At 45.3% G+C, this 22,366-nt stretch overlaps 1 protein-coding gene across 4 annotated transcripts in view; it reads left to right on the plus strand.

The window, feature by feature from the left end:
• RPAP3 (RNA polymerase II associated protein 3) overlaps positions 1-14,285 on the plus strand; it is a 31,260-nt gene extending 16,975 nt beyond the window's left edge. For all 4 annotated transcript variants that reach the window (XM_080938829.1, XM_080938830.1, XM_080938831.1 and 1 more), the window contains exons 10-17: positions 4,358-4,479; positions 6,678-6,748; positions 6,859-6,960; positions 8,978-9,198; positions 10,209-10,395; positions 11,238-11,335; positions 11,650-11,750; positions 14,028-14,285. In XM_080938829.1, coding sequence (XP_080794955.1) covers positions 4,358-4,479; positions 6,678-6,748; positions 6,859-6,960; positions 8,978-9,198; positions 10,209-10,395; positions 11,238-11,335; positions 11,650-11,750; positions 14,028-14,113 — 988 coding nt within the window. In that variant the 3' untranslated portion in view covers positions 14,114-14,285. The remainder of the gene's footprint in view (positions 1-4,357; positions 4,480-6,677; positions 6,749-6,858; positions 6,961-8,977; positions 9,199-10,208; positions 10,396-11,237; positions 11,336-11,649; positions 11,751-14,027) is intronic.
• Positions 14,286-22,366: the final 8,081 nt, after the last annotated feature.

A 22,366-nucleotide genomic window follows, 5' to 3' on the forward strand; every position in this document is an offset into this window, starting at 1 on the left:
GTGAGGGTGGTATGTGCAGAGTCAGAGGACAGGTTACAGAGGTTGGTTCTCTCTTTCTCCCACATTGATTTGGGGATCAAGCCTAGGTTGTCATGTTTATGGGCAAAACCCTTTACTTGCTGAGCCACCTTATTTTTGAGGTAAGGTCACATGTGGACAAGCAGTAGGAGGAATTACTACTGTGATTCTGACACAATAATGAGTGTTAAGGAGGCATGTGTGGTATTATAAGTAATAATGTGTGTTTATTGGTGACAGTCACAGGTCCTGCTTTGACTCGGGTGCTTGACTATCTCTGTAATTGACAGAAAGCACATTTCACTTCAAGATGATTGAAACCAAGGCTGTAATCTATTTCCCTTTTCCGGTTTCACACTCCTCAAAGGATTTCAGGTTAGGAAGGTTACTGAGGAAGACCATGTACATTCAACCTTTTTAAAGCAGCACACACAACTTGAGCGTTGTCTTTTATTAATTAGCCAGGAATGGTTTTCTCATCTCTTGAGAGCTTATGAAAAACTGGATCTTGTAGTTAAACAGTCATGTGTTAGTTCAGTCATTAAGACCCAAAATGGTTTGACTAAATATCAAAAATAATTCCTTTGTAGAGGTGAGGCTGTCTGTGAGTACATTGTGTTGATTTTATTGTTTGTGTTCATAAGAAACTGAGTAATGTGTTAAACTAAAGGAATATGCTGTTCTTACTTGTATTTGTTTTTCTGGTACATGCTTTAGGGTCACACATAGGACCACAAGCCTTCTGCTGCACTTGGAAGGTAGTTTTATATCAGAGGCTAACGTAGAACAAAAGGTGCATGATCTAAAGCTTCAACAACAGTCTTGAGTTCCATAACTGTGTAAAGTTAGATGATGGAGTGAAAGGGGAGAACTTGGGGTGGGGAGGGAACTAGTTCAGTTCCCAGCATGAGAGCCAACTTTGCATCCCTACAACCTACGTAAAAGCTGAGCGTGGTCTGGAAGGCGGATCTCAGGCTGCCAGGCTCGAAGTCTAGTTGGCCGGTGAGCTCCATGTTGAGCAAAAGACTCATGAAGGTGGAGAGTGACCAGAGACCCTCCTGCTGACCTCACGTGTACACTTAGTGACCAGAGACCCTCCTGCTGACCTCACATACACACTTAGTGACCAGAGACACTCCTGCTGACCTCATATGCACACTTAGTGACCAGAGACCCTCCTGCTGACCTCACATACACACTTAGTGACCAGAGACCCTCCTGCTGACCTCACATGCACACTTAGTGACCAGAGACTCTCCTGCTGACCTCACATGCACACTTAGTGACCAGAGACCCTCCTGCAGACCTCACGTGCACACTTAGTGACTAGAGACTCTCCTGCTGACCTCACATACACACTTAATGACCAGAGACCCTCCTGCTGACCTCACGTGCACACTTAGTGACCAGAGACTCTCCTGCTGACCTCACATGCACACTTAGTGACCAGAGACCCTCCTGCTGACCTCACGTGCACACTTAGTGACCAGAGACCCTCCTGCTGACCTCACATACACACTTAGTGACCAGACACCTTCCTGCTGACCTCACGTGCACACTTAGTGGCCAGACACCCTCCTGCTGACCTCACGTGCACACTTAGTGACCAGAGACCCTCCTGCTGACCTCACGTGCACACTTAGTGGCCAGACACCCTCCTGCTGACCTCACGTGCACACTTAGTGACCAGAGACCCTCCTGCTGACCTCACGTGCACACTTAGTGACCAGAGACCCTCCTGCTGACCTCACATACACACTTAGTGACCAGAGACACTCCTGCTGACCTTACATGCACACTTAGTGACCAGAGACCCTCCTGCTGACCTCACGTGTACACTTAGTGACCAGAGACTCTCCTGCTGACCTCACATACACACTTAGTGACCAGAGACCCTCCTGCTGACCTCACGTGCACACTTAGTAACCAGAGACACTCCTGCTGACCTCACATGCACACTTAAGAACATTTACCATACCCACAAAGAGAAAGAAAAAGAAAAATAAAGGCATTCAAGTTGTTAGTGTATAAGAAACATTGTAGTCCTAGTTGGTTTCGGGGAGATAACAAGGTAACACTGAGTTAGTGAGGGAAGGGTCTGGGAGCCAGGAAATTGTGCATTGTGGTTTGGTAAGTAATTAGCTTCAGAAGGCAATGAAATGCTAATTAATAAAGAAGTGGCCAGACTTTTGAGGCCGGGCTTTAGTACTTGAAGAGGGTGGTTTTAGAACAACCCTATTTTTGAGGTTACAGACTGAGATAAAACATAAAAAGAACTCAGTAGTATATTGGGTATGGTGGCACACCTTTAGTCCCAGCACTTGGCAGCAAAGGCAGGCTGGTCTCTGAGTTTGAGGTCAGCCTGGTCTATGGAGTAAGTTTCAAAGCAGAAAGCACTACACAGAGAAACCCTGTCTTGAAAGACCACACCAAACAACATCCAAAACAACTCAGTAGTATTAGATACAGGAAACAGAGTCAGAGTTGGCTCCTCCAAAAGGTAGAATCTTGGTTGCTAGAACTTGAAGTGAGCTATGATTTGGCTCAAAAAGGGAGTCACTTCCTGCTGCCTGGGGATGAGACAGACACTTGGCGGTGAAGGATGTCAGAGCCAGCAGACCTGTGGTTAGAAGAGGAGGTTCCAGGGCTGAAGGCAGAGACTTCACCATTGGCTGAACTATATTTTTTATTAGTTGGTCTTTCCCACCATCTTAAAGGTTTTATAAGTTGAACTTTTCTTAATGTAGCTTACATGTACAGTCCATACTTGATATCTAATGATTTTAAATGAATAATATGAGTCTGTTGACAAACATGCTATCTTGTTAGAGATTTTACATCTTTAGACCAATTGCTAGAATTTTTTTTTCTTTTTGTCTTCCTAAACATTTATCTTTTGAGTTTTTTTTTTTTTTTTTTTTTTTGAATTATAGTATGGGTTTCTAGTTTATGTAGACAGCTAAATTGTGTCGTATTGTGGTAGATGTTAAATGTACAGATAGTAAATGTACAGCTGCTTTTAATAAACATGGCCTTTATGAAAAGAGGGAAAGACATAAAGGGAAACAACAATAAATAAAATCACTGTGGTGGTGCCGAGGGACAGCCCTGTGGGCTACAGACCTGTGGTTGCCTGTGGGAAGACACTGGCAGAGGCCGAGCAGGTGTGAGGACCTGGGGGAAGCTAATGAGCAGCTCTGCCAAGGGAAGCCCTGAGCCGGTGAGCTGAAGGAGAGGGAGTCAGCCATGGTTCTCAGCCCGCAAAGGTCCATATCAGACAGTTACATTACAGTTCCTGACAGCAGGACTACAGTTATGAAGTAGGCATGACATAATCTCATATTCGGGAGTTAGCCTACATGAGGAACTACTGTAGAGTTGCAGAGGCCACTGAGCTAGAGGCTTGTGTCCTGACTGTTCAGAATCAAAGACAAGGGAGTAAGAAAGTCTGTGGTTTATGTGACAAGGTGACAGAGGACCAGAGTCCCTCTGTGCTGTGAAGGATTGGCAACCTGGGAACTGCAGGGCCTGTTCATCTTCACATGAGGGTTGGGGCAGTGGTGCACAGAATTCCACTGCTGGGAGCTCAGACAAGGACACAGTTCCCAGTGTTCTACACAGTGAAGTGAAGAAATCAGAGATTGTGTGTGGTGGTCCCAAGCTTGGCAGGAGGACCAGGCATTCTAGTTTGTTTGGTTGTCTGCTCTATGGCTGTGGCCATCTCTCCTCACTCCCCAGTCTGCGTCTCTTTCCTTCCTTTCCAGACAGCCCGAGGATTTAGTGGGAATGAGAAAATTTGAAAGATCTTTCTCTTTAAAGATTGAGTTTTGGGAATTGTTAATTGAAATTATATATGCTAGGCTGAGGAGGGAGGGTAGCAAGTTCTAAGCCAACGTGGCCCACATAATAAGACTGTTGTCTCAAACAAAACAACAAAAGTCTTTTAGTTTGTATTTTGTCTTCTGTTTCCCTCCTTTCTTTCTTATTCATTTTACTTTGTGTGTGTGTGTGTGTGTGTGTGTGTGTGTGTGTGTGTGTGAGAGAGAGAGAGAGAGAGAGAGAGAGAGAGACAGAAAGAGAGAAAGACAGAGACAGAGAGAGACAGAGAGAGAGACAGAGACAGAGAGAGTCAGAGAAAGAGATGGCATGTGAGGGGAGGTCAGAGGACAACTTGTGACAACCTGGATTTTTCCTTCCACCATGTGGGTCCCAGTAAAGGACTCAGGTGATCAGGCTTGGCACCAAGCACCTTTAGCCACTGAACCATCTTGCCAGTCCCAGGATTCTATTTTCTATAAGCTACATGTTGTCCAGTTAGTAATTTTACTGTGTTCAATAGGTATGAAGAAGCTGAAAGAGACTGCACACAAGCTATCTTACTAGATGGTTCATATTCAAAAGCTTTTGCCAGAAGAGGAACTGCAAGAACATTTTTGGGAAAGATCAATGAGGCCAAGCAAGGTAAGGCTAGAAATCCGACACGTGTGCCTCATGAAGGTGAGAACTGGACCTTCCACAGTGTGCTTGATTATTTATAAGTATGGTTAATCACCAAGTGAATGGAAGGAAAATGTGAATTGTACATGAACAGGGAAAACAAGAAATAGTCAAGAGACTATCAGCAGCTGGGCATCGAGATTAACCTGAAGGCTACAGTGATTTCCTTCTTATTCTTCTGTTTTGGTTTTTGGGACAGGGTCTCCCTTGGAGCCCTGGAACTTAGAGTGTAGACGAGGCTGTCCTTGAACTGTCCTGTCCCCTGAGTGCTGGGGTTAAAGGGGTGCTTCAGCATACCCACCAGGCCTTTGTCATTCCTGAAGTGTGGATTGGTTGGTTGGTTTGTTTTCCCTGCCCTGTGACCTTGTCAGTCTTGAGAGAACTGGCCTGGTTTTACCTGTGTGTTTCCCTCATCGCTTCCATCCCTTGTTCCTTCATCTTTGGTCTCACTTGCTGTTTTCTCTCTTTTAGTTTCCTTTGAAATCTATGCTGGGGGAAAAAGACAAGACAACAACCTATTGCTGGCTAGTTTTATGTAATTGGCAAGCCGGAGTCATTTGGGAATAGGAATTTCCTACTGAGAAAACACCCCTAACCATTTGGCCTGTGGGGCATTTTTTGATTGTTAATTGATATGAGAGAGCCCAGCTTCCTGTGGGTAGTGCCACTCCTGCTGGCCTGGAAGTCCTGGGTGCTCTGTGAAAGCCTCTGTGTGAGCCATGGGGAGCAAACCACTAAGCAGCACCTCCTGTGGCCCCCCCTGGGTTCTGTCCTGACCGCCTCAGTGATGGAGTGTGATCTGAGAGCTGAGAGCGCAAATGAGCCCTGTCATCCCTGAGCTGCTTTTGGTCTTGGGGCTTAGTACAGCAGAGACTCGAAGACAGACGCCTGGGTTTAAACCCAGGCCCTGTGCCTTTTTCTTCCAACTTCCTGACATCGCTGGTTACAGAGTGGATTTCAGGCTTTTTTCTGATATGTACATTTACGTCTGCAAGTTGCTTTCCAAGCCCTGTGTAGCAGCAGCCCAGTGATTCTTATTTTATCAAGTCATGGTAAGGTTGCACAGCACTTTGATAGTCTTACCATGTGAAGTGTCTATTTTCAGCGCTGTGCCACCTGTCTGTCTTCTAATCTGAGTACCAGATGCTAATTGCTGATCTTCCTTTTCCCTTAGCCCCTGGCAACTGCTGTTTTTTGTTAACTTCATTATTTTAGTATTCGAACTGCTCAGCCCTCTCAGTGCTGGGATTTTAGGCATGTGCTGTAACAGTGGGCTAAATTTGGTCATGGTAGGTTTGCTGATTGGTAGGCTCATGGCCGTATTGCTGGCTCTATTTAACTTAGCATGTTTTTAAGCGTTCTGTGTGCTGAGGCTTCATCTCAGCTTCTTCTTAACGTTTTTTAAAAATTTTTATTTTTTTACATTTTATTTCATTGAACATGCATTTACATGCATGCATGTCATAGACACAGGTGGAAGTCAGAGGCCAACTTGTAGAGAATTCATTCTTTCCTCCCACCACGTGGTCCTGGAGGTAGAAAGGATCAGTCAGGCTTGTGGCAGGTGCCTTTACCAGCTTCAGTGTTCAAGAGTCTTACTGTGTAGCATTTGCTGTGTAGACCAGGCTAGGTTTCAACTCACACCAGTCCTGCCAATGCCTCCCAAATACTAGGATTACAGGTGTGTGTGAGCACACCTGCTCTCATTGCCTTTCAAATTCTGAGTAATATTCTGGGACGTGGTCTCTTAGGGGAGTTCTTCCCTCATTTATTCAGTGGTTGTGTGCAGTGCTCCTGAAGTCTCTCTGTGTCATCTGCAAATCAAGGTTCGAGAAAGTTCATGTGCGCAGCTTAACAAACACTTGTTCTTACTATTGCTCCCCTTTCAGTGTCCCACGTAAACCTCGAGGAGGTAGGAGATGTCTGTTGGGTGTGGTGTTGTGCTCTCAACCCCAGCACTTGGGTGACAGAGACAAGGTGACTAGGGTTTGGGTTATCTTTGTATAGCTGGCTCAGGGACAGTCTAGGCTACACAAGAAGCTGTTGCAAAAAGCCAATATTATTAGTGAAGAAAATAAGAGGATTATTAACTAAAGACGTCATGCTTTGAATGCCATAGAAGTCATTTTATTCTTTTGTTATTTTTTTTAAATTCTCACTAGATTTTGAAACTGTTTTACTTCTGGAACCTGGGAATAAACAAGCAGTGACCGAGCTTTCCAGAATTAAAAAGGTAGTGTTTTCTTCACCAAAATACATTGCATTTACTGTCTGACACAGACATTTGTTGGATAATATCATTTACTCAAGTATTTTGATAGATATTTCAAATTTGTTTTCAAGGAACTAATTGAGAAAGGACATTGGGATGATGTCTTTCTTGACTCCACACAGAGACACAACGTGGTGAAACCTGTAAATAATCCTCCTTATGGTGGGTCACCTGTAAGTAAAGTGCTTTCATCTCCTTTTCTCATACTCCATTTAGTATCACTGTGGTTACATTAGTAACATTTAGTATCACCGTTGGTTACATTAGTAACATTTAGTATCACCGTGGTTACATTAGTAACATTTAGTATCACTGTGGTTACATTAGTAACATTTAGTATCACCATGGTTGTGTTAGTAGAATTGGAAGCGAACTCTGAATTAGGAAGTTTAAAATGTATTGAAAACTGTACATATTTAATACTCTTTAATAAGTCCCTCATAATATTTATGACAACATTGGGAAGAATTATTTGTAGAGTTGCTTATGTTTCAGTTACACGGTTTAGCATATTGATCTTACATAATGGAATTTGAATCAGTTTGACATTTTATTACTGTCTCAACTTTGTCCTTAGTCTCTGGAGTTTTGTTTGATATTGGACATTGATGATGTTTTCTGATACGTTTTATTCTATTTGTCTTTCCATTTCTGCAATCTCTGTTGGTTCCTTTTTGGTGTTAGTTTCCTGGGTGAATCTTTCCTTAAGTTACTGATTACTTCATCTACGTTGGTCTGTGCCTGAGCTGACATCCTTGTTTATTTGGGTCCCTTTTATGGTCCTTGATCCTTTTAGGGTAGAAATAAGGTTTTTTTTTTCCTGGCATTTCTGGCGTCTCATTATCTTTGTTCTCCTTATTGAGAGGGCGTCAGCCTGCCGGGTGCAGGGCATAGTGGCATGTTCCCGTGGTTTGGGTGTTTAGTTTTACTATGTCTGTGTGGCATTTGGATTTTAGTTTTCCCCAACTGCTGACAGCAAGAGAAGGTGCGCGGCATCACCATGCTTTGGGTTAGGAAGGCCACTAGGGTATTGGTTGGGGAAAATGTAGCTATAGCATTTTTGTTTCAGAGTTAAGAGTATCAGCATTTAGTAGTGAAGGAGGGAGATGGAAAGCAGAAAAGAGGGTAAAGAATGAAACAGAGTGTTGGAAGATGGGCAGTAGAGAAAACAGTGTGTATTAGCTTTAGAGAAAGGAAGGACAGACAGAAATGCCCTTCCAGTGAGACACACAGTACAGTTGACATAGTACAGAAGTATAAATACTAAGAGAGGCAAAAGTTAAAAACAGTTAAATATTAAAGTGGGGGTCAGTGAGATGGCTTCCCCAGTAAAGGTGCTTCTTACCAAGCTGCCTCTGAGTTCCATCTCTGGGATCTACACAGTGGGAGGCAAGAACTGATTTGTAAGTTGTCTCAGACCTCCCCCTGACCCCTCCTAAGAAGTAAACATAGTAAGAGATTAAAGTAATGCAAATAGAAATGGACAGTTGGCCAGGGACTTGGCGGCAAACGCACCAGCTATGCAGGCTTCTTGAGTTTAGTCCCTGGAGCCCAGGTAGAGCAGGATTTGGTGGTGCCTGTGTGTAGTCCCTGCACCCTGGCAGAAGCTGGCCTGGAGACACAGTACAGCAGCAAGAGAGAGACTGACTGACTGGTGCTTACCTGCTAGGGAATGTTGTTTATTAAGCTGGAAAACCACTCCAGATAGCCAACTCCGTGAGTGTGATTGGGCAGATCTGTAGCCTGGACTGGATTTATCCAGCTGTTGCACACCTGGAGAGTGTGCTTAGAGTTTCACATCGGACTCTCATGCAGCGCTGCCCCTGTCTTCCCTTGCTGTACTTCCTCAGCCCACAGAACCGCTCACTGTCAGGAGGGTCCTGTCCTTCCCCCTTCCCAGCATGGACTTCGTGGACTGCCTGTCTGTCCTTCCTGCTCTTGGCAGTTGACCTTTCACCTTTGTAACTGTTACTGTACGTATACCTTGATTCCCATTTTCAGGTGCCTGGGTAGGCAAATGGCTTTTTATTGTTTTATTATATGTTCCGAAGTCTGTCTGGCTGACAAATCGAATTTACTTTTAACTGGGAATATTAGCTGTAAGAATTTAGCAGTCTTTTTAAATTTGTGACCTTAAAATGGGACAACTTTTAATATATTGATTTAAGTAATCAATTTTAATTGTTTTAGAAAGTACTCAAGAAGGTTTTTATTGAAGATACTGGCAATTTGATAGAGACCATTGAGGCACCAGATGGTTCTGCCGCTGTCCCCAAGACTGATGGAGCAACAGCGGCTGTGGGCACTGGAATCAAGAAGAATTCAAGCCAGGGGGCCTCTTTGCCCGCAGGGGATACTCCAAGAGCTAAAGTGTTGAAAATAGAAACACTCAGTGACACTCCAGCCCCACAGTGAGTAGTTCCTGTTTCTGCCTCTGTACCGATGGTAACTCTGACAGCGGTGTGGTGAGCGCCTCCATCTGCACGGCTAGAGCGCTTAAGGAACAACATCCTCACTCCTTTACCGGAGGGCGTTTACAGCCACTTTAGAGATGAGCAACGTGTTCTGATTCTTGACCAGATTGATTTTGCTCATTTCCTTTTCTAGAGTTTTAGTATGCATCTGCTTTACTGTTGAGAGAGAAGCTGATGGAAGCATCATCATAAGAAATGAATTTAAATGTCACCATTATTATACCCACCAGTACTGAAGACTGTGGGACACTCTTTAAGTATAGGTTAGAACCGAGAGCCAAGAACAAAGAGGAGGGAGGAGGGGCTTAGCCAGGAATGCAGGGAAGGGCGGTGGTGTGAGTGGGTGTCCTGATGTGTCTGTGGACAGCCTTCAGTGGACTATGCCCAGTTGTATTCTAACTCAGAATTATCAATTATTATTACTAATAGTAACAATAACAATATATAGTCCACACAGCTTCCTTACTGGTGACTGGGAGCAGGTGCAGACCCACTGGGCTTGTTTGTGCTTCTGGTTAGTCTTACATTGACACTCAGTAAACACACACAATCTGTATTTTAAACATTGGACTATGGTAGAAGTTCATTTAAGATATTGTATGAATTATTCAGAAGTGCCAAATAAAATGAAGTATTTCTTCTTAAACTATCTTGAAGCTGTGATAACTCAGATTTCTGAAAGGCCGAGTTATTCTAGATAGGGATCAGTCTCTCAAAGAGTGGGCCAGTTCATTACCCAGCAGGTGACTGCTGCTGCTTCATAGAGGGAAGCACACACATGTGCGCACACACACACACGCACACGCACACGCAAGTTGAATGAATTTGACACTGTCAGAAAGCAGATGGCAAACACAGTACTAATGAAGTCTGATGTTACCCATTACTTTTATCGGTTTTGGCTGCTCATTCTCTCGCTGGTTGGCTAACGCTCTGACATATTCCAGTGCACAGGCGGACATGAAGCAGGCTGTGTGTCAGTCTGTGAGCGAGAAGGCTTCTGTGAGGGTAGAGCAGACGCCGGGTCAGTCGGCCACTGCGGTTCTGCCTCCACTTCCTGCCAACTCCTTCCAGCTTGAGTCTGATTTCAGACAGTTGAGAAGTTCCCCAGAGATGCTGTATCAGTATGTAAAGGTGAGTGGGGTGTGTGTAGGGCGAGGGGGGGGCAGTGCTCCAGGATGTAGGTCAGAGAGTAGTTTCTGGTTGGTTCAGCAATGCCACATCTGCCTTTTGTGTACCATAAAATGCCTCTCCCCTGCTGGGGTGCATTGTCCTGGACAGACCGGGAGACCTGATTTTCTTTTTGGGAAGTGAGCTGTGTATGAAATTCCAGGGTCTAAAATGACTTCAAGTCTAACCTCATATTCTGCAGCCTGAGCTTTAGCTTTAGTGTTTGATCTGTGTGCCAGGCAGCCAACGGTGTCGGGCGTTTGTTTCCTGAAAGTGATCATGTGAATGTAGCAGTGATAGATGAATTTAGTCTTTCTCAAGTGCAGTAACATTGCCTTACACTTCCGTAACCCAGTCACTTCAAGTGACACCTCAGGCAAGCCTGCTTTTATCTCTGTAGTTGTAGGTTGCAGCTCTCTCATGAGGGCCCATCTCTTCTGTTTAAATTGTGTACATATGTATGTGTGTGTGTGTTTGTGTGTTTGCACGTATGTGTATAGGTATGAATGTATTGGACCCTCTGGAGCTGGACATAGGGTTGCTGTTATGGGGGTGTTGGGAATTGAACCTGAGCCCTAAACCGGACACACTCCAGCTCTAGGCCTTCCTTGCTCCAGGTAAGAGCCAGAGCTATCTTAGGCCCCTGTCCCTTCCATCTTTCTTTCAGACTCGTGTCTAAGTAAAACCTCACTATCTCATTAAATATTAGTGTTTATTAATTATTCATAATATTTTATTTGAGCATTTTTTATATAACACATGTAATATGTATGTTGTCAAATTCAACTTTCTCTTTTTTCCCCAAGAAAATTGAACCATCTTTGTATCCGAAGTTGTTTCAGAAAAACCTAGATCCAGATGTATTCAATCAAATCATTAAAATCTTACATGACTTTTACATCGAGTGAGTTGAATTTTTAATTGTATTCTTACATGCAATGTTATGTCTAATGATTTAGAAATGTAATTCTTTGATTGTAATATTTTGTACATGGCAGCATCAGCTTCCTTGTAAGGTTCACTGTTTCCATGACAGAAGCATGGATGTGGGAAGGGCTGACGAGGGGAAAACTTAGAGGATGTGTGGAGAGGACAGTGGGACAGGGCGGGAGATCCTGGCCTGTCTTCTGTGAAGTCTTTGTTGTTACTAAAAAAGAAAACAAACAAACAAATCGCTGTTTGTGCCTGATCACTTTGTTTACATTTGTGCTGTTTCAGGAGGGAAAAGCCAGCGCTCATCTTTGAAGTCTTAGAAAGACTTTCTCAACTGAGAAGGTTTGACATGGCAGTGATGTTTATGTCAGGACCGGAGAGAAAGCGTAAGTTCTGAGAGCAGGCTTTCCCAGCTCTGCCCTCATCCTCCCGCAAGGATCTGTCTTACCATGCACAGGATACATACAGCCAAACACAAATTATGTACAGTTCAGGTAAACTGTCTGTGAGGTTAGAATGGGTTGTAGTTCTTGGCTGTATTTCAAGTGTAGGCGCTGTCTTTATCCTCCCAACACAGGAGGCAGCCAAGACATGGGGTTATGGTTCTCGGAGTGTAGTCAGTGGTACAGAGGTTAGATTCTGCCGTTGTAGAGCAAGCAAAGGGTCCTGCCACAGAGCAGGGCGTATGTGATCCCTTCTGAGAGGCTGTCCTTGAGTCTTTTAAAGCAGAATTCTAAAGTGCAGAAGTCAGTTAGACAAGGGGGCGGGGCACAGGAGCTTCCAGAGATCAGCACATGCTGGAGGCTCTGCATGGTCACAGCAGCAGCATTGGAACATCACCAGGGCAGTGCACCTGGGCTCCAGGGTTGGGGTCAAGAGTACAGATGATGGCCCTGAAATCTTCCTTACATATACTACAATCTGGCATAAAAATCAAACTTGGTAAAAGCTTCAGTTATTCAGAATTTTGGGTTGTTTTAGTTAGGGTCTCATTGCTGTGAAGAGACGTCATGACCAAATCAACTCTTATAAAGGCAAACATTTAATTGGGACTGGCTTACAGGTTCAGAGTCCATTGTCATCAAAGCAGTATCCAGGCAGACATGGTGCAGGAGTAGGAGCTGAGAGAGGTCTACATCTTGATCCAAAGGCACTAAAAGAGAAGACTGGCTCCCATGTGGTTAGGAGCAGGGTCCCCTTGCCTACCCCCACAGTGACACACTTTCTTCAACAAGACCACACCTCCTAATTGTGCCACTTCCTGGGCCAAGCATAGTTAAACCACTCCAGAGGTCTATTTCTCTTTCTAGGCCAAGCATAAGTCATTCAGTTATAAGTATGCCAATTATTATTTTGCAAGATTTCTTTAATTTTTTAAAAAAATGTTATATGTGTGTGCACCATGTGTGCACATGATGCTAGGGAGGCTAGAGCTAGAGTTATGGCAGTTGTGGGCCTGTGTGTGTGCACTCTGCACTTTAACCTGTGAGCATCTCTCCAGGCCTTGTTTTTGTTTTTCTAGGACATGGTCTTACTGTGTAGCTCTGGCTGGCCTAGAACTTGCTAACTTAGAGCAGTCTTCCTGAGTGCCAAGTGCTAAGATGCTAGCCATGTGCCACATGCATAGCTAAAATGCCTATTTCTTTACCTTTACAGATTAGCAAAAGCTGGGCACGGTAGTACAGGCTTTTAATCCCAGAACCTGGGAGGCCAAGGCAGATCTCTCTGAATTCAAGGGCGGTCTGGTCTACAGAGCAAGTTCCAGGACAGTGAGGGCTACACAGACAAACCCTGTCTTGAAAAACTTAGCAAAAACTTAAGTATGCCTTTCCTAAGGTGCTCCTACACCAAGCACCTGAGCTCCTCTTAGGTCCGTGTTGTGGCCATGCGTGACACAGAAGGTTCTCAGTCAGTGGGTGTGAGGGTACATGCACTGTGGTCTCAGCCCTCTGGAGCCTGAGGCAGCGTTTTGAGTTTGAGGCCAGCCTAGACTAACAGGGAAGACCCTTTTAAAAACAGAACGAACAGCAGCCTGCCTACCTCCCATGGCCCCTCCTCTCTCACCCTGCTTCTGTTTCCTTTCTGATAAATAGTTGTGGCACTTTCATGAATACACGTCTCTTTTCTCAGAGGGAATGAAAGCTCTAGAGCAGGAGCCCTGCCTTCTGCACTGTGTGCACGGCAGATGAGTGTCCTCTCAGGGTGTGAGCTGTGGTGACTGTTTCACCAACATTGACAGTGATGGCTCATTCCAGTTCAGCATGTTGAGTGTTAACTGAGGATGGAGGGAAAGTTTGCTGGTAGCTCAATGGTCTGGAAAGTCTGACTGCTTGGATTACTCTCTGAGTATACAAACCAGTTGGACATGGTGGCACACACCTTTAATTCTAGCACTCCAGAGGCAGAGGCAGGTTGACCTGGGTTTGAGGCCAGTCTGGTCTACAGAACAAGGTCTAGGACAGCCAGGGCTACACAGAGAAGCCCTGTCTCAACAAACAAACAAACACCCATAAGCACACAAACAAGAATTTATAAGAAATGGTAATTATTGGTAAAAGCTGGTAAACATTTTATTTGCTGGATCAGATTAATCTCTTGTATTTATGTTTTTCATAGTGTTTTAAAATGAGGGTAACATATAATCTTTTTTATTTCTTTTTTAGTCACAAATGCATTATTCAGTCATTTAGGAAAATCAGAATTGAAGGAGAATTCTGTTGAAGAACTCAAGAAAAGATATGGCGGCTGACCTCCATGATTGGACACTGTTACCTCTTCTGTGTACATTATTTTTCTTACTGAAATCAAGTGTTTGACTTTTTACAAAAGTAAAGCCTTACCTGGGAGGACTTCCCTCTCTCTGGATGGCAATTGATTTATTGTAAGTGTTCTATAGCCTAACTAGTGAGAAATGCTTCAAAAATAAACCAAGTTTGTATGAGATACATTTGTAAGGGTCAGTTTCTCATTTCATAAATAACTTTAAATGTTACATTAGCTACATTCCTCAGAGTCTCATAATTGTAACATTTTTATATTTTCATGAATTTTTATAATCACAACACACAGCTACGTCATTTCCACATTAATAAAGTGAGAGAGGGTATTGACTAGATATCAGAATTGTCTCCCTCTTCCCATGCACCTAAACTAAACACCCATTTTTATCAACACTGGGGCCAAGACAGAGTCCTCAGCTCCTGCTGTTTAGACTTGGTGATTACACTCCAATCAGACCCAGTCCAGCTTCCATGAATGGTGGGTGAGTCCTGCAGCAGGCATGTTACACGTTACATGCTGTAACCTATGCCTGTTTACAAAACCTTTTCTCTGTGTGAGGTTCTGGGTTATTGTTGACTTTGCTTCTAGACGTTTAATGACTGGGAAGTGACTTGGCCATAAGCCTCTGGTTACCATAAGTATCATGTGGTGCTGCAGGTAAGAAGGGATCCATGGGAAATGCTTAGGAAAGTCTCCAGAGGCAGGAGAAGTGAGTGTCAAGCATTAGGACTTCGGGTGCCCAGGTGTCTTAGTTGGGGCTTTACTGCTGTGAACAGATGCCATGACCAAGGCAACTCTTATAAGGACAACATGTAATTGGGGCTGGCTGACAGGTTCAGAGGTTCAGTCCATTACCATCGAGGTGGGACCTTGGCAGCAGTCCATTTATTCGTGTTACAAGAAAGTTTACTCCATCTTGAACTGCAGCCTCTCACGACTGACTTCAGTCTCAGTAATATACACTCAGGTAATTACAGGGGAGGTATGCAAATTCCCCAGCTGCTGGGTGTACGAGTCACTCCCTAGGGTGAAGTCTGTAACTTTGAGCAACTGGGACCCCAAAGGCCAGGTGTGGAGTAGCTTGTGACTGAGCCAATTAGCACGACAAAAGGGGGCTGGCATCTCTCCCAGAGTTGAGGCATGCAAGTGGGCAGTTTAGCTCACCCTAAGTGGATGGGGGGCTTGGCGTGGTTATTCCAACAATATATCATAAGGTTTTTTGTTTTAAATCATGTCATTAGTGTTAATATTGACCTTGTCCATGACAGAAGTCCAGTTAATGTTGATAAACTGATCTTTCTAAAGCATTACTGCTGAGTGAGAGGCTAGAATTAGTGGGCTATTTTTCTCACTCTGAGTATTTATTGGAGGATCCTCAGTCAATATAATAATTTAGTTTAGAATTATACCCACAACTTTTAGAGAAATCACTTCGGAAAGTGAAGCTATACACAGGACAGCTCACCCCACTTCCTTCTACTGATTGTTGGGTCATTTGGGGCAATAAAAAGGTATGAGTTCTTTTCCACATGACTGTTTTGTTGAGCTTTTATAAAGTTTAACTGCACACACACACACCACACACAGAGCCTTTGAACAGGTACATTATGTACTTGCCCGAGGTTGGGCTGAAACAGAGCAGGGACCCAGGGACCCACCTGGGGACTCAGTGGGTCTGAAGCACTATTAGTACTGAGTTCTTTTCAATCTGTGTTTGTAAGCCCTCCCTCCTCCCTCCCTCTTTTCCTCCTTTCCTTCGTTTCTCCATACATAAGCATCAGCACTGGGAATGGGGTCATTTGAGTGTCTGATGAGCAGTTGTCGAACTCTTGTGCAGCCTGAACTGCCTTGAGCCAAAGGACTATGAGTCCACCCACCAGCCTTGCCCGTCCCCCATGCCAGCACTGGCCATCTGGGATGCTCCATGGAACCCTGGACGCAAGTAAACAAAGGTGGCAGCGGATGGCACAGATTGCCCTGGCTTCTGAAGACACAACCTCCACCGAGGCTGTTAGAAACAGCACGTTCTGCCTTCTGTGACCATCAGTCTAGATGAACCACTTTCCCAGGGACTGTGACTACCAGTGTCAAGCTGTGACTAGTCTAAGCACCCCTTCTCGGACTGTGCGTTGGCTGTGAGGCTTGCTCAGAGGTGCCTAGGGACTCCCCTGTGCCACCACCTGACTTGGTATTGCCACATCAGGTTGAATAGACTTCTCTTTGTGGCCTTTCTATGCTTGCCTTTGGGAGCACAGGCTAAGGTGGTAACACAGGAGAAGGGACAGGGAAGAATGGTTACCATGGAGACCATGGCAATAGGCAGGGCTTGGCAGTGGGATGCCTCTGGTTGCAGGTAGCAGCTTGATGGTTGGAGAAGCTCAGGCCTTGACTTGACAGCTGAGGGGCTTGCAGGTGCCACCATGAACTTAACAGCGTAGATATGGCACACACTGCCTCACAGCCTCTCGTCTGAAAACTGTAGATGTCCGTAACCACCCCATTCTAGGACTTGATGCTCAGCTCGTGAGCCTCATACACCTGGCTCTCTAGAACCAAGTACTGACAACTGTTTGAGTGCTGGAAACCAGGTGGGACAAAAGCCTTGGAAGCCTGTGGTCATGCGGCAGCTGCCAAAGCCTTTGCCATTGGAGGTCTCGGTGCCAGCAATATCCCCTGGGCTCAAATCCATCTGTGGGCTCCGGTGTGGTGCCTTGTATTATATTGTTTCTGCCCAGATATCCCATCTGTCCACTGGGTTCCTATCCCCCCATTCCGCCACCTGTGGCAGAAGATGCCTGACTCATCCCAGCCACGTCCAGCATCCGTTCCTGAAAGGCCCTCTAGATGCCTCAGATCTTGAGCAGAGGCAGGCGCCTTAGCTTTACACCCTGGCTATCACATGCTGTCTAACAACCAAATAGCCTTTGAGGAGCCTGAGAGAGGCCAGGGAGGAGGAAGAGAAACAAAAGCTGGAAGGTGAGAGAGTAGACTGGGAGAAGCCAGAGAAAACAATCTGCATTGCTTCTGGCTAAGAATTCCAAAGAGCTGTGCATCCTGGAGGCTGAGAGCTCAGCCACTGGCCACCAGTAGCTAAGGGTCTCACCTGACGACAGGTACGGAGACCATAATACGTGGGGGGCAAGGGTTCTGGTGCTGGAGGCTGCTGGGCTGCCACATTAGAGGCCACTGCTTGTTCCTACGTCCCTTGCCCACGCCAGTCCCTTCCAGCTGCTAAATATCAAGGGAGTGAGAAAGTTCCAGAAGTTCATATTTGAAGAGTTTCTTGTCCACCTACAGTTTCTCTCCAGGTAGAGCAAAACCCTTCCAGCCACTGACGGGTGAGAAGACCTCAGTACTCAGTGTTCTGCATCCAGGGGGCTGAACACCAGTTCAAGGGCTGGCGAGATGGCTCCGTGGGTGAAGGTGCTTGCTGCCGAGCCTGCGGACCTGAGTTCGATACCCAGGACCCATGTGGTGGAGGGAGAGAACTGACTCCCATAGGATAGGAGTACCTCTGAACCTCCACATGTGCACACTCACACACACACACACACACACACACACACACACACACACACACACGGAAACATAAAATAGGAAACAGACCTTGGTTTTCCTGGCCATAGTGTATTATCGGATACCATGGTCTTCGAAGGCCACAGGAGACTGGTGATGGTTCATCTTAATGTTCAACATGAAACCTAGAATCATCTGGGAGACGGGCAAGCTCTGCACCAGGCACGGGGTCGAAGCTTCTGGGACTAGAGGGACCTTCACCAGGCATGGGGTTCATGGCATCAGTGAATAGAAAGAACTTGGTTGGGGCTGGAGAGATGGCTCAGGGATTGAGAGCACTGACTGCTCTTCCAGAGGTCCTGAGTTCAATTCCCAGCAACCACATGGTGGCTCACAACCATCTGTAATGAGATCTGATGCCCTCTTCTGGAGCGTCTGAAGACAGCGTACTCATATATGAAGAAATCTTTAAAAAGAAAGAAGGACCTCAGCAGGCACAGGGTCTATAGCATCTCTGTCTTTTCTGCTCAGTTTCTTAAACCGCTTATTTATTATTTAAAGCAAGCCTGAGCCAAGGCAAGTGGGAACCAGGAAGAATCTGCTCTCTGTGGTTATGAGGTCACACAGAAGGCGGCTTCCACTACCGTGCTTAGTTAGATGCTCCTGAAATGAGCTAACAACAATGGAATCCAAAGCCCTTTGAACTGGGTCTCCAGACAGAGAGCCTTTGAACTTACTCAAAGCTGTCTTCGGAACATTAAAGACCTTTTCTCGCCGTCGTTAATGAGTATTAGTTCAGTTCACGTATTAGTTCAAGATCACGTTCAGAGAGCCGCTCCTCTCAAACGTGTTCCGAACGAACGGCGAGCGAGGAAGAAGGAACACGATTTGCATTTGTTTTCTCCGTAGGACTGACTCTCTTTTGTGGCTCACAGCACTTCAGATGGACTTACTGAGACCATTATACTGCTCCAGCTGTGGGTTAACACTGCGCACACTTTGCATATAATACTCAACCTCAGAAAAGCGTAGGAGGAACAGGTTATCCTGGGGATCATGCAGGGGCTACTGTGATTTAGACATCTACGTTCTTCTGTTTCACCGAGGGACTAAATGACCTTGAGAAGACAAAGACACAACCGCTAGAGTCCTCTGGCTGGCTGTTGGCATTCTGTTGGCATTACTGCCACCTGCTGGCTGTTCGGAAAATAGCAGCACATTATGTCTGCATTTGTTAGCAACAACGAAAGTGAATTTAATTTCTTAGTAAGATGGGCTGCTGAATTTGTAAGCCTTTAGTGTGTTGCATTAGTCATAATGAATGAAATATATATAAAATATTATATAAAAATATATATTATATAAATATATTTATATAAATAAATATATAAATATATATATAAAATCAGGAGGTTGGATGTCTCTGCCAATCTGATCTGGTCCTGGAGTCCTGGAGGGTCTGGAGAGCTGCTGGTCTTCAGCCTTGTGCTGAAAACGAAAGAGGTTGGATTGAATGACAGCGGCAACAAGATAGGTGAGCTTACCAGGGAGAGTGAGGGCAGGCAGACAACGAGCAAACTTAACTCTTCCTGCCAACAGAAATGTAGCCCAGATTCAGGGCGGGCCTTCCTGCCCCAAATAATCTAATCAAGAAAAACCCTTCACAGAAATGCCCAGTAGCCGGGGTTTTGGTTGATTGTAGATTCAGTCAACGAACAAGATTAGCATTACCTGTATGCAGCAAAAGTTAGGAGGTAAACTTTGTGTTGTTCAGAAATAAGACAGAGTGGGGGGGGGGGTCATGGGAGGCTGTGACAAAGCGGTGAAGGGAATAAAGCCGGAAGTGGGTCTGCTGTGCGCACAGGAAGTGGATCCGGCTTGTGCCAACCACCTTTCGGATTTTGTTTTTTGGTGTTTTTGTTCTCTGAGACATGGTTTCTCTGTGTAGCTTTGGCTGACCCTGAACTCACTCTGTAGACCAGGCTACCCCAGTGCTGAGATAAAAAGCCTGTGCCATCACTGCCCAAGGCCGACTCCTCCCTCCCCCGCCTCCCGCATCTCACGTGTGTCTGCTTCAGTGTGTCCGGGAGGTTTCGTTTTGCCCTCACACACACACCCTATCACGTTTCCACCTCAGAGCCCTGGCTTGGCTAATCCTAGACCTCAAGGCCCCAACCGGACATGCAACTCTACCTGACATTGAGAAGGAACCCGTGCATTCCATATCGATTCTCATAGCATGATTGTCACTGCATGGGATAGATCGAGGCACAGGAAGAAAACTATCATGAACTAACCGTACGGCACACTAACCGTTAACCAGAGAATCTGTTTCAAGTCTGAAGATCCTCTAACAGGTCAATGTGACTAGCTAACCACGATCCGAACTCAGGACTAAGGTTTTCATTCTATAGTGACAGACACTGGTCTTAACTACATTGTCCTTTACGTGTGCTATTATAAAACCAAAGACTCTTATTTTCATTGATTAAATTACTCTTCATAAATCTGGTACTGATTTGTGTAAATCCTGAATTGCACCCTTTAAACAACTGCACTGCTACTTCTGGCCAGGAGATGGCGCTGTGCTTTTCATTTGAGCCATGGTGACGATTCAGGCTGGTTTACTACAGAAACTCTTGAGTACTTACGGTGGTAGGTACATTGTGAACTTCATCTCGTGACTGTCTACAGGCATTACCCTACATTCAAACATTAGGAAAACTGAGTTGTAGTGATGAGATCATATACATTCATAAAAGGGATCTATTTATTTTTATCAAAGAATGAACACAATGTAGTACGATGGTCCGGCACGAAAACAGAAACCTAAGAAAAGACACCATCGCTTAAAACTTATATGTGGACTCACAAGGGTCACAAAAGGGAAACTGTCGAACGAATTATGTTTTGATTTGATACAGAATTCTTGACCGATAGCCTTTTTCAATGCTGAAAATGTATCAGCGCGACCCTCTGAACCGCGGTGGCATTCAAAGATGAGAACGCTCTCGCCTTTCCCAATGCACGATCTACCATCTTCTTTGGTCGCTTTCAAGTAGATTTTTGTTTCTTTTAGTAAATTTCATTAATTCAGTCAGTCATGGGAGGGGGGAACATAGCGTCTGCCTTAGCATGTTTGATGATTGATTGTATTTTTGCATTTGAGAGTGTCTCTTGCAAAATTTGGAATGAAGTCAGCCGTTATTTCTTTGGGGACCTTTTCAGCCTCGCTATTTTTCCCTCTCCTTCTGAAACCTCCCAGAATTTCCTTTGGGCTTTTTCTTGTAGTCCCCCAGGTCTGGTTCGTTGCCGGTGCACCGCCAGGGACCGCTTTTATCTGGGTGGGGCAGCCTGAACGCAGGACCTCGTGCTGGTGAGCACCTTGCTGACCAAGTATTTCCACAGCCCACTTCGCTGGCTCTTAAAAATTTACCAGTCAATTCATTTGTTTTACGTGGCCGGGTATTTTGTCTGCACGGACCTCTGTGTATCACATGTGTGCTTGGTGCCCACAGAGGCCAGAAAACGGATGGATCCCCCGGAACTGGAATCACAGAGAGTTGTGAGCAGCCATGTAGGTGCTGGGTTTTCGGCACTCCTCTTCGGGAGGAGCAGCCAGTGCGCCTAACCACTGAGCCACCTCTCCCGTCCCTTTATTTTAGCTTTTATTTTCAATTTTACAGTATTTTTTTTATAAAGTATTTCAATCGGCTCAAGGTGGACATTTTTTAACTGTCTTTTTATCCTATGGCTTTAAACATTTCTCTTTGTTTTTCATACTATAATAGGATTTTGAATCTTTAAACTTTATTTAAAAATCTGTTTTAAGACTGACGAGGTGGCTCCATCAGTAGATGTGCCAGGGTGTGAACCCACATGGCAAAAGATGACAACCAACTTCAGCACACTGTCCCTTGACTTCCATACACTCTCTGTGCCATGTGTAAGTGTGCTCACACATGAGGGCGTGTGTAGGGGGGCATGCGCGCATGTGTGCATGGGCACACACTTCTTTTGTCAAGGGAGGAGGTGGCGCTCCCTGAAGTCGCCAGATTTCTCTTTCAGAGATTATTGTTTATGTCCCTTCTACACAAATCTGTGGAATCCCGAAGGTGACAGGCTGACTCCGGGAAATGTTACAGTTTAAAAATGTGATGTTTTGGAACATTTGGCCTTCATCTTGTGGCACCGTTCTGGGGGGCTGTGTAATCTTTTGGACGCCACACTCTGCTGCCAGGCGACGGTATACAGGGGTGGGTCTTGAGGGCTTTGGGCCAGCTGTTTCCTGTTTGATGCCATGCGGCGGCTCCCGCTGCCAGCCTGTGGACGCTGCCACAGTGGACAGTGTCCCCTCAAGAGAAATCCTTCCTTCTCCGAGTTGCTTCTGCCAGGTGTCATCACGGCAACTGGGAAGGCGAAAATCTAGGAAGAGATTAGAAGATGAAGCCCTAGAGACTGCCTTGCTCCTTCCATACCACCAGGGGGCAGTAAGAGGGCACCATGTGAGAAAACAGGCTCTCAACAGACATTGAATCTTCCAGAACTTCCCAACCGGTGGTATTTGGCCCGAACGGCTAGGGATCTAGAGATAATCCTCCCTGTCCTTGTTGCCATAACCCCCCACTCCCACCCCACTCCTCTCCAAAGTCCTCTTGGTTCCTCCTCTGAAGCCCACTGTGGTGTGCTCCCAGCCCTTCGCTGT

This window comes from Micromys minutus (assembly GCF_963924665.1).
Source record: "Micromys minutus genome assembly, chromosome: 27".
In the NCBI taxonomy this organism is placed as follows: domain Eukaryota; kingdom Metazoa; phylum Chordata; class Mammalia; order Rodentia; family Muridae; genus Micromys; species Micromys minutus.